Source organism: Dermacentor albipictus, chromosome 8 (assembly GCF_038994185.2).
Source record: "Dermacentor albipictus isolate Rhodes 1998 colony chromosome 8, USDA_Dalb.pri_finalv2, whole genome shotgun sequence".
Taxonomy (NCBI): Eukaryota; Metazoa; Arthropoda; class Arachnida; order Ixodida; family Ixodidae; genus Dermacentor; species Dermacentor albipictus.
Window position 1 is genome coordinate 120775906 of NC_091828.1, and position 12771 is coordinate 120788676.

The window sequence follows — 12771 nt, forward strand, 5'->3', positions numbered from 1 at the left end:
ACGAGATCCCGGAATAAGTAAGCGTGACAATGTGGGAGCAAAGTGGCGATGTCCAAGGCAGAAACCACCATAACCGCACAGAATATCCTTAACAGACATCGCCTTATCAGGAGGCTTACAAACCTCTGACAATGCTTGCCGAAGCAGTTTAAAACGTAAGGGTAACTGATGCGTTTGACTGAGCAAACGCGTTCCTGGTTGGTGGAAGGCTCCTTGGACGTTGCATCGTTTCTGGGCGCTGCGCGTCGGCACACACCCAAGGCACCACGCAATGGTAATCGTCAAAGGTCAACCCCTAGTAGAGTCATCCTTATCGACAGACGTGGCTCGTGTTCAATCCTGCGTCAACTTCAGCCTTCCTACTGCTGCACACAATTAGCAGTGCGCACTTTGTGGCTCGAGCCACGTGCCGAACTTGTGGACGGTTCGCTTCACTCCACGTGCTTCATAGCAGCCAACAGAAGACAAGTCGGCGCCGCTTACAAGAGCACGTGTGCCGGAGGAATCCCCACGACGTCAGTTTCCGAGAAGTGGCTCCATGCTCGAAGGAGCACCAGTCAGCTGGCTTCTGTTAGACAACGTTGACAGTTTCCGTCAGATTTTTTAGCCAACCATTCGCAGTCCTTGGTTTCGAAAACAAGACCTTCGAAGAGTATAAATTGGTAGCTCCCAACACCTGGGATCCATAACCGCCGAGAATCTCCGGCCTTAGCTGCTCTGACTTGCTTTTACCAACTTCGTTGGTTTGACTTCCGTGCTACTTTATCGCGCCATGCTCTTGGCTGTCATTTTGCCTTTCATCACGCCAGCTGACACAGGAACTAGATTTCCATCACTGAGTAGCGCGTTAAGTTTTGGATCGTGCCCATACTAACAACATGGCCCCAGCAATGTCGTACGTGCTTCTTGTCTTCGGAGTGGCCATTCTGCCAGCAGTGAATGGTAGGTTCCACTTTTGACTTTTGCGCTTTAGAGTGATATTTATAATGCATGCTGCTTCGCCCTTTCCAATCGCCGATTTGATTGCTTGTTAGGTAATCCCTATAGACGTGCCATATCTACAAATCTTCGGACACATTTGAAATGTGTCCGAAGGGTATGCACTCAAAAAAAAGAAGAAGAAGGAAAAGGGAGGAAGAAAACACTAAGCAGTAGACATAGCAAATTCTACCTTCCTTGGTTATAGCGTAATTGAACCTTCCTCCCGAAATTGTAACTGCAAGTATTGCTGCAAACTTGGCTAGATGTGGTCCTAATTCATCGTATGCGTTCTTTCTGTAGGCCATGCCAATTTTATTGTAGTGACAAAAGTAAGTTGATTGAAATGTGAAAATTTTAATTGACGATGCTCTATGTCTTATATATAGGCGTCGCCGCACTAGAAAGCTCCTTATTAATTTGATTCCCTCTAATTCCATAAAGCGCAGCAAAATATCAATGTCCGAGTTCTCCCGCATTCCCCATGGTTCATTCAAAATTAGTCCGCTACCATGAAGGAACGAATCCACGAACCTTTCTGAGTAGGGGAAAACAATAGACACTGAGGTATTGTAGCAGGTGACGTCAAAATCACACTACAGGCTGTTAATTTCTTCCACCAAACTTTATTATTAAGTTCTTCTTTGCCGTGCAAAAATGTTAAAAAGAAGCACTAGCTCGCTTTAATTGAACACAGCTCCCTTTGTATTCGCGTGCAGGACAGTGCATCAACGTTACACTTCCCAACATCCTCAACTTGGGAGAGGTGAGTCGTAACCCGTATTGCTAGTTAACACTCTTTGAATTTCATAGTTTGTTAATCAACTTTTGCGTCTATGTAGAGACGAAAGCATGTTCTGCTCCTTTCCTCTATCGTGAACGGGAAAACGAAGCGTCCTGTTTAGACAACTGATGTTTTTGTCTCTAGTGCCTTGGAACTACGCTGAGAGCCTGTCCTGACACGTCGGTAAGTTCTGCAGCATACGATGAAGATTCATCCATGTGCATACGCTTTGTAGAGAACGAGAACTGCGATATCCGCCTCGCAAGGAGCGTAGCAACGTTCCATTTTCACTTTCCGAACCGGTAGTTTAATATTACGTTGGTGTATAAATTCAGCTAGAGTGATAATATGCGATATAGCGATGTTGTAATAATATCCACGCACTGAGAATGGAAAGGAATGTGTACAGGCACAACGCAAGCACAATCATCCTCTTCAATTTTAGAGCACTATCTTATTAGTCATGAACCACTACAAACTTGGCTAGTTTGCAATCTTCTTCAGTAGCGTTATATGGAGTAGTCATGCTACCATTGCCTGGCGTTGTCTAAGATCCAGAGAAAGACTTGAGTGATGAAATATACATTCTCGTGGTTCACGTCCCAACGCTTTAAAGCCGGATGCCATAACACATTTTATCGGCGCTAAAGTCAAACCTTCTTACACTCAGTCACTTTTCCTGCAGTTATATTGCTGCATCCTGTTGGTTTTCTGGGCCGCTAAACTACATCTCGCAAAATATTTTACTAACTAGCACAACTATCTTCTTTAACCGGTCCCTTACTTTTTTTTGCGATATGACGTAAAGGTTCTAGCGCTAATTAAGTGCACTGCTGTCTCTCTCAGGCGGGCCTGGTACCAGACCTCACTCGTCTCCTCGGGGTAAGTCACAGCATGAAATGAATATCTCGCTCAAACACATAATGGCTTTCATTAGTATATAATTGTCTTGTAGTCTGTACGAGCAAGTGGCAAAGCGGTAACTAATTTATGCTTCTTCCGCTCATTGTTTCGGACGGATAGGTCGACTAAAGCTGGAAGTTAACATAAGCTGTGTTTGCAATGTACGTTTCTACAATAGAAAAGTGGTCGCTGTCACCCCAAGTCTAGGCTTAATTACAAAGCCATAAAAAACGCAAAACCGACAGAGACGCGGCGACGCTGTCTTAAAGATCTTCTAAGAGCTCGTCACTGCGTTAAAAATTTTCACAGGGTATGCTCGAAGCTGGTTGACTGTTAATCGGCAAAAAAAAAAAATAAAGGATCACATTGCTTGTTTTAAGAGTCAAATGCTGAATCTAGCAAATTTCGAGAGCGTCGCAAGCTTCGCTGGTAATGCCTATCTCGTTAACAAATTTTGCGGCGACCATTTCACGAGTTCAGACACAAGATGTCTTGAACCTTAAGTTAAGTCCTATCCCATATTTGTATGGCACTTCAGTTGTAATATTTATGAGATCGGCTCGCAGGAAATTAGGTATGATGCCATGCAACATCACGGCGATTACGTTTGACCTCACCACCATGCCCTGGATTTCTTTTATCGCAGTGTGTTCTCCAGATTCTGCCTCAAGTTGGAAGCCCCATCTCCGTGCTCTTCAACGTCGTCGGGCTCCTCGAAGCAGTTCTGGCTAGACTGGGGCTGTGTGAGAGCGTTTTTCTGATTCACTTCATCATTCATGATCATTTACGAAATATTTCCCAGGTGTTTTTCCATCCAGCGTTCGGCCAGGTAGCCTCAATCGTGCATTAAAGATAATAAAATATGTGACCAATGTTGGGATTCGAACGCGCGTCCCCCAGCGCAACAGCCTGATGCAAATACGATGAAACGATTGATTTCTTTCTGTTTTTATTACCCATTAGAACGCAGATTCATGCACAGAAAGACAGAAGGATAAAATCGCCAGTCCTTCGCTCGTGCGAATCGGCGCTTTCAAACGCTTGGCGTGTGCATCACGTCCCATAGTAGCAATACGTGCTGTCCAAGACATGGCGTCAACTACGCGTTTCTAGCTTCGCAATTGCTTCCGGTGCATGCAACCAGCAAAAATGTGGCCTTCGAGAACCATTTCCGCAGACAAGAGAGACCCGTCGTCGGGGAGTGGATTTGGGCACCATCTTTCACGCATAGGAGTCAGAAGGCACCAGTTTACCTCATTCTTTTCTAGTGTCAGCTAGCACTTTAAGACTGTGTGTGACAATGCACTCTCTTCGGTATATTCCCGTTTCGGTCCAAAATCAGCACCCAGAAGCAGTTGCGTGTACTTCACTGGTGTGATGCGCATGTGTTTTCGCGTTCTCTTTACAAAATCCTCCGAGATCTTGAGCGCGCACTGTTGTGGTACCTTATCTCGGAAGTCATGTCTGTCCACTTATATATCGCACTCTGTACACCAGGTCACGTAAGGAATTCCCTATGATTGTAGCCAGATGTTCAAGACAGACGGCAAGCGCTGTCTTCCCCGTTCTCTCTCATAAGCACCACAAATAGCGCACTTATTTCATCGCAGTACGCGTGAGTGGGGGTGCTGGCGTGTTTTCGTTGCAGCGATGTAGTTAGTTGTACTCGAGATGACGTTACCCATTGTACTATACAAATGGTGTCGGTGAGATTCGCATAACAATCACGCTTTACAACCCGCGGCGCCGAGAAGGTGCACGTCGGTCTGACTCTGGTGGCGCCTAAACCAGCCCTGAGAGCGGATGTTAATCACAGGAAAAGCGAAACACTAGAACATTTCATGCCATGAGTTAGGCGGCAAACGGTTCACGGTTGCGTGAGAGACAGGGAAATAGAAGAGAGGAAGGGCAGGGAGGTTAAGCAGATGTCCGTCCGGTTTGCTACCCTGCACTGGGGGAATGGGTACGGTGACAAAGAGAGAGAGAGAAATAGAGAGAGAGAGAGAGGGAGATTCGCGCTTACGCGGGTTCCCACGAGGCGTGGGATCCGCGTAATTTCGCAGTGTCACGGGTTGTTGGGTAATCACTTGTCGCTCGCTTTCGCACTGCAGCTGCGGACATCGGTGGTCTCGCGAACATCCTCTGCCGTCCCCTGGGAATTCCACTGTTCGGCTGCGGCAGGTTCAGTCCAGGAAACATCGCCTGTCAGGAACCTCTGCAGATCAGCCTGCCCAGCGTTTTCAATGTGGGAGCGGTGAGAACGGTTGTCGCAACTAAACTTACACGCCACACCAAGCGGATATGCAAGTAGAAAGGTGTACATTGATGTCTGCGGCATAACGTTCTGTTTACTCATGACATTAGACCATTCCCGTGAAAAGAGGGCTCTGCCAAGTGCCAGCTGTTGTCTCTGAAACAAACTTGAAATAATTGTAAATGGAGAACAGCTGAATATAGATAGTCGGAAGCAGATGATGCCAACCTTTACACCTGATCTGTCAGCAAAATCTAATCTGAACTGAAGAGTCTGCTCAGACACTATGATCAGGAACAAAGCAAGCGAGATGACCGGCTTGATGTTTTATACTTTGAATTCACAAGCTCCATTCATTGCACTGTTAATAACTGATATTCGGGTACTTATTACGTTTGAGCTGTTCCATTGTCGCACTTCTAGTTTTGTTGATACAACAAAGCAAACAGCACAAGAACGGGGCAGAAAATTAGGAGAACAGATGACATGAGCGCTGTGTAGATCACAACAGCGATCGCTGTGTTATATCAGTGCCCGTGCCGTCTATTGCCTGAATCTATTGTCCCGTTTTAACGTTGCTTGCCGTGTTATATCGTCGTAGTAACAAGCCCAGCTAACAACACTTTTCTAGTTTAGCCTATGTCTCGGAGATTGAATAGACGCTAAAAAATCTTTTGTGCCTCAATACTTTTTTTTTAATTTCGCGTCTGTTTCAATGTTGCAGTGTTTGAACCGGACCCTGTTGTTCTGCGAAGCCGGATCAACAATATCTGTGAGCAATTTCACTTCCAATTGTGCTCGCTGATTTGCGTTTGCTCAAAGCAGTTCTCTCACTGACACTGACGTCCTTTTCTTTTCGCCCAGGACCCCATCCTCAGGGAACTGTTGCAAGCAGTCGGAGTAAGTACGACCACTTCTCGAATCGAATAACTTGATGATCGCTCAACAGCGATGGCAGTGAACATTCCTAATAGAGGCGAAAAATTCGACGTCTGACAATAATGGGTCTGACGAAAGGGTTTAGAATCGAGCCCCGCGGTGAACACCACGATGTGCGCGCGAAGACGCGCCATGAGAACATTTCGCACAGCGTCGGCAAGTTGGCCCGCTTTGCGACGGAGCGTACAGTTATTGTGCATTACGTATCTCTGAACATTCTTATGAAGTTGTTGGATGGTACTAGAAGAATGTTTACATTAAGCACTTTAACTTCAGAAAGCTGCCATACTCAGGAGTGACGATTACATGTTACTGCAGACTCTATATGGTCACAACAATGCAGAAAGATAATTTATGTGAAGTTTGTACAGAAATTACTGAAACCATGAGCGGTGTAATGCAGCGATTCATTTCGGTTGATTGTGTTCGTTTCCTTTCGTACACAGCTGCCGACTATGCCATATTTGTGATGACATAGGGGGAGAGCAGCTCGTGTCCTTTACGAAGTACGGGAAGAAAACGAATTAAAATAGAACCGTGACATTAAGGCGGCCCATACAATTTCCGTAAGAATGATATGGACATCACACGGAAAACTTGTGTGCTCATTGGGTGGCACACGGAAACGTTTTTTTAAAGAGGTTTAGCGAAGATCAGCGTGCCTTCAGGTTCTCTCTATCGGGCCGAATTCAATAAGCTTTCCATTCGTAGCCACCTTTGACCATTTTTTCTTACGAGCAGTTCAAGCATAGCACCTTTTTTTTCTGTGAATACGAACCCATTTCACTAAAGTTCACACAAGATGTTGAAAAAAATTTGTTAGAGATCAAACGGTGAGCCGTCGGCCAAAATAAATGATGGTCATGCGCAGTGCATTCTGAGCGTGGCGCCGGAGGGTCTGCAACTGGACCTTGTCTCAAGCCTGGTGTGCCCCCTGGTGGACATCCTCAACTCGTCGCTGAACGAGTTCACCTCGCTGCTGCCATTCCGATTCCTGACGCGAGGGATCACCAACGCCGTCAACTCGCTCACCAATAATCTGCTTGGGGCTGTCGGTAACTGTAAGTGCCTCGCTTACATTCTGCGTATCAAGAGTTTCACAATCGCATCAGTCACGGATTGTGATCCAAGTATCATTAAGCCTTTTGTAGTGGCATATTAGTTTTTCTGGAAACAGTTAGCAGTCTTAACAGGAGAAATCGCTGACATAGCACAAGTATTCTATAACCTTTTGGCAATTCGCAAGAACCACAACATGCGTCTGTTAGTATCACCGTGACATAAATGATTCTCTCTTTCCCTAAAACAACTGGGGTATATTTTTACAAGCTGGTCAGCTAATGCCGAATAAAATGAGTCTCCAGTTCCAAGAATTCGCGCTTGTTAGCACCCGACTGATAACAACAAATAAATCGAACTTGCCGCTGAACGTGCTAATGCTTCTCTTAAAACCAATTTGATTCGTGTGCTTGGGCGCTTGTGTGAAATATCGCGCTGTTTTTGTAGCAAAGGTGTATTAGTTCCATTAAGCGCCATCTTCGTTCCCTTAACCAGCTGCCATCAGTCAGAACTGACGAGTAACTACGGAAGAACCCATCTCACGATGAAAGTCGGCGTTAATGCGATTAGCATTGAGGCAATGCAGCGACACATCTCATTGCCACTACCCAAAAGCGTCATCATCCATGCACGATTCGTGTACGCAGCCGGGTTCCTCTCTCGTGCTTCTAACTGAACACGCTGCGCCATCTAGCGTTGCCGCCGAGAAGTTCGTGCGTGGCGCCTGTGTCAACATATATTCAGACTCGATTGTGGGCATACATGTTTCGCGAATATGATTCCGCCCAGCACCGTTGAAATCTTCAAATATATCTTTTTGTCGTTGAAGAGCCGCACATATATACCCAGTGGCATATACCCAGTGAGCCAAGTTGGCGTGAAATAATTTATTCAAGAGTGGCACGCAACCATTCGTATACATACCCAGGGACCCAAGTCGGCATGGAAGTGGTCGATTGAAGAGCGGCACACACTAAGTCATACCAATAGACCCAAGTTGGTCCGACGGTCAGAAAGAAAAGACAGAAAAGGTCAGAAGAAAAGTAGCCACGAACTGCATTTTTCTTCTACAGTGTAGGCAAAAGAAGCAAAGTTAACAATAATTTATGGAGGCTTAATAACACGGCAGTGCGCGTGTAAATTTAATCCCAGAGTACAGGTACCTCCTGTTACAGGCTTTCGAAATATACACTTGAAAAACCTATAATCGCGTCTTCTTACAAGCAGCGTAATGTAAAGTAGGCTTGGCCGTGTATAAATTGGTTTCGTCTCCTTTATGGGTAAGAAAAGAGGAGGTAGATATACTGCACTTACGTTTTCTACGTTCTTTGGCACGTTAATTATCTTTGTCATTAACACTGCAGGTAATAACTAACACTCAAGGACCAACTGCGGCTGGATTGAGCCCGCCTACCGGAAAGAGGATGTGAATCAGGCAGACGTCGGCGTCATTTACCGGGCCAGACCGGAGCTGTCGTAGTCACCCACTAGATCTGAGTCTGGAGTCATCGCCACGAGAACAGCCAACAGCCATGATGTCCCCTTCGAAATATGGCTCCTTGGATATGCATCACGCCAAAGAAATAAGAAACTGAAAATGTTACAGGATACGTGGTTGGCCGAACAACCATCTAAAACCTGTGTCATCAACACAGGGCCATGCCGCTCACCGTGCGGCTTGCAGCCATCCGAAGACCACGAGGAAACACTAATGACTGCCGGCCTCCGTCTTAATCACAGATTCAGTTTAGTTTGGATTCATTATGTTTTTGTTAAATAAAAAAAATTTCTTCTCAATTTATGTGAATCATTGTTCTATTAATTAGGCAAGCAGACAAGCCTTAGCCGATGTATGCAAGTCTAAGGAATCCACGCATCAGTGAAGCTCTCAAGGTAGTTCTCACACTTTTGGGAATTCATTGGGGGTAGGCTTTCTCACTTCCCTAAGTATACCCAGGAATTTTCAAAAAAAAAACTTCACGATAGCTGGTGTAATTCATTACATACACCCGTGTCTTTTGAAACGCTTTCCTACACCCGGCCTAAACAACCCTACAGCCTCGTCTAGCTACATTCGACGCATGCTCTTGTGCCCTGCCCAGGATCTACCAACGCCGGCGTCCGGCTGCGCGTTCCGACGGTCTGTTCACATATCATGTTCACATATCACATACCACACATCTCACGTGCTCACATATCAAGAAAGGTTTCAAGCTGAAAGCACTGACAATGAGAGAAGGGAAGACGGCACGCCTCCGGACCAGCAACCGAAAGCTACGTCATCATCCCTTCAGTCTTCGTCAATGCTTTCAGCTGGAAACGTCCTTTGCTATGTGTAACCAACGAGCTTAGGCAAAAGCTACCCTTCATCTTCTTATATATCATTCAAGGATGCACGCAGCGCTGCTGGCTGTTCTCAGGGTGACATTCTGCGGGGTGCTAATCTTTAAGCTCTCTGGAATTGTAAAAAATCACCTGTGGCAGACAGCATAATTTTTATCCTATAGTTGGGTTATTCGATGAGGCGATAATTATTAGCACCAGAAACTCAGGATCAGAATCAGATTAAGAATCAGAATATATTATTCAGTTACAAAATATATGGTACATATATGAAGATGCAGATGGAGGTCCCAGAGCAGGAGGCTGCAAAAGGACCTCCTGGTAATGGTTCAATTCAGCCCAGCATCGGATAAATTTAGAGGATCCTTTTTGTCACTGTAGAGCAGCACATTCGAATTGGCGCACACCTAGTTACCCATGTTGCCATCGAAGGCGTTCAAACTGAAACGCATATGCCATTAATTCAAAAAGTCTCTAATTACGTTCTTAACTGTTTACCATGCGGTGCATTTATTGCAATTTACGAATTGTAGCCAGTGAGCTTGCGAGGTGTATTCACTTGTAATGAATCTCCGAAGTGACACCAATTGCGAGATAGTGTTTCGTTAAGCTTGGGATAAAATATATGGGCGTTCCAATTATTTTTGTGCTTACATGCATGAAAGAGCGTTTTGCTAAAAGTCCAAGTGGAACAGCAGTGCGTATTTATGACGAGTTTGATGGCACATAACTCCAAACTGGCGCCGCTCTGGAAATTCTTTGAAATGGACACGTTTTGTAGGCTCACTAATAAGGTTGTCTCCAATCCAATGCAATGTAGGCTCACCGGCTCCAATTCGTAAATTGCAATATGTGTCGTAAAGTAATTAACCAAGAAGGTAATTGGGGATGTATTTAGTTAGCCGAATGTGCGCTTGTATTTGCCGCGATAGCAATGTCCGCCACTCTGATTAATCCAGCTCAAGGACTAGAACTATGTTATCTACGACAGGCGATTTTTAAAGATTCTGGAAAACCTAAACATGATCACCCCGTGTATCGAGCACAGTGCCACACGTTGCCACCACGGCAGTTTGGGAACCTTTCTTGAACTCTACAATAAAATTTGCGCTGTAAAAAAAAAAAGGAAACACGCACTCCTCGTGTTATCCCCTGAGAGATGGGATTGAATTTCGGGTATTCCATTATTCGGTGGTTCGGTTTACGGTGGCGGCTAGTTAGCATGCAGAAATTCGTAGCACCCTCTGCTCTGCAACGGGTCTGAACAATGCCGTAGTCAAGTGTTTCACAGCTGCTGAGGACTGAGGAACATGGCTTCTGTGCAAGATTTATAACGGATGGATTCACCGGATGCTGCGCCAGGGAGGCTAATTCCTGTTTTGGCGAGAGAGCGCATTTTTTGAAGCTCAGCAAGCTTTCCTGATTTGGTAACACCCGGACTACTGCTGCCTCATTGGCAGTCAATTTTTTTTGCCCGAGTCAGACGTCACTTTACCCCTGGAACATGCCGTAGATTGGGCGAGAACTCAAAATCGGGACTTGGAGTAAAGGAACCCAGTGCTTTGCACTTTCTCCAGACCACCAAATATTCACATTCAAATAAGCCTTTGCGTTAGCACGAAGACCAAATCTTCGTGTCACTACATTAAGCGTGCAGGAGCCCTTGTAATGTGTGTTCGATTCGGGCCAGCATCGGATAAATTTGTAGAATATTTGCTGTCATCATGGAGCGGCTTATTTTCATTGGAGCATGTATACCTAGTTACCCAAATTTGCGTCAAAGAGGTTTATTGAAAAGCGGCACACCCACTTACTGGTGCATATCCAGTCATCAAGTTAGCATCAAAGAGGTTCAGTGATTACCAGCGAAGACCTAGTGGGACATACGCAGTGCCAGAAGTTGGCGTCAAAGATAAGCAGAACGCGTTAGTGGGCTGGTTGGTGCGAATCCGTAATTACTTTGTTTAGCGCAGAACAACGGACACAAGAAAGACGACAGGACAAGGCGTCAGATGAGTGCGCTCTGGTGATCGGATGTTGCGGTGGTTCCCGCACATGGTGCTCACTGAGCATGTTCTTCTAGATTCTGCTCTCTGTAAAAGAAGTGACGCAATAAAACGATGTCACTTTGAGAGTAGCGCCTTGTCCGGTCGTCTTTCTTGTGTCCCTTGTTTTGCGCTTAACTAAATAGTTATGACGTCAAAGAGTTTCTTCGAACAGCGGTACCTTACTCAGTCGTGCATATACAATAACCCATGTCGGCGTGAAAGAGGTTCGTTGAAGAGCGGCATGTATGTACACATTGCCACGTACTCGTTGATCAAAGTTGGTCCACCGGTACGTTTCAAACATTTTTACGTTTTTAGCGCACGAAAAGGGACGAGAGACAGAAGTACGACGCGGACACAGCGTCGTACTTCTGTCCCTCGTCGCTTTTCGTGGGCTAAAAACGTAAATGTTATGGAATACCAACATACCCAAACTTACGCTCTTTCAAGTTTCAAACACTGTTCCCGCAACCCAACAGCCAGATTCACTACCCATTCGACCAAGGTCTACCCGATGAAAGGTTTAGAGACAGACAGACAGACAGACATAGATAGATAGATAGATAGATAGATAGATAGATAGATAGATAGATAGATAGATAGATAGATAGATAGATAGATAGATAGATAGATAGATAGATAGATAGATAGATAGATAGATAGATAGATAGATAGATAGATAGATAGCCCCACAGGAAAGTGCGTGTAGTATCGTAAGAATGCTAACGCATAAAATGTTCTTACGACAAATCTGCTCGTATGAGCAGAGCTTATCGTCATGTAGAACAATACCGAAAAAAAAATGAGTGGTTTTACGTGCCAAAACCACTTTCTGATTAGGAGGCACGTCGTAGGGGAGGACTCAGGAAATTTCGACCACCTGAGGTTTCTTTAACGTGACCTAAATCTAAGTATCGAAATGCGGCCGCTGTGGCCGGGATTCGATCCCACGACCTCGTGCTCAGCCCAAATCCATAGCCACTGAGCAACCACGGCGGGTCATTGTTGAAGGAGGCCAGCAAACCTGCAAGTAGTACTAACAAACGAACAAAAAAAGGCTTTATGCGCCCTTACGCATGTAGCGCTCTGAAAGCGCACGTAAACTGATTATTTTTCTGTTAACGTGCACAATTCGCACCCCATCCGTACATGGTTGTGCCGATATCATCACGTCGTTCATGTAAATGATCCTGACCCTTCTGTGCATCTTCCTTTCTTTCTTTCCTCCTCTCTTTCTTTCTTTCTTTCTAAATAGAGTTTACCAATACAGGATAATAAACCTCCTTTCTTATTAATATTTCAACAAATAATAAACAGCAGACATAGTGTCGAATTTTATCGATACCAAAAACACCGTTTACAACTCGTCGCAGCCGGTTATAATACGATGGTAACAAATCATGGGCTAGCTGTTAGTGTTTCCGCGAAATGTGGAAGCGTGATTCAGGCTGTTTTCACGTGAA

At 45.2% G+C, this 12771-nt stretch overlaps 1 protein-coding gene across 1 annotated transcript; it reads left to right on the top strand.

Moving 5' to 3' along the window:
• The first annotated feature begins 706 nt into the window (after window positions 1–706).
• Window positions 707–8695, top strand: LOC139049118 (uncharacterized). The gene is made up of 10 exons (XM_070524343.1): window positions 707–942; window positions 1698–1744; window positions 1907–1945; window positions 2609–2644; window positions 3312–3408; window positions 4777–4919; window positions 5644–5691; window positions 5784–5819; window positions 6730–6919; window positions 8282–8695. Exons 1-10 carry the CDS (start codon window positions 879–881, stop codon window positions 8290–8292), a joined length of 711 nt encoding a protein of 236 aa, XP_070380444.1. The 5' UTR covers window positions 707–878; the 3' UTR covers window positions 8293–8695.
• Window positions 8696–12771: the final 4076 nt, after the last annotated feature.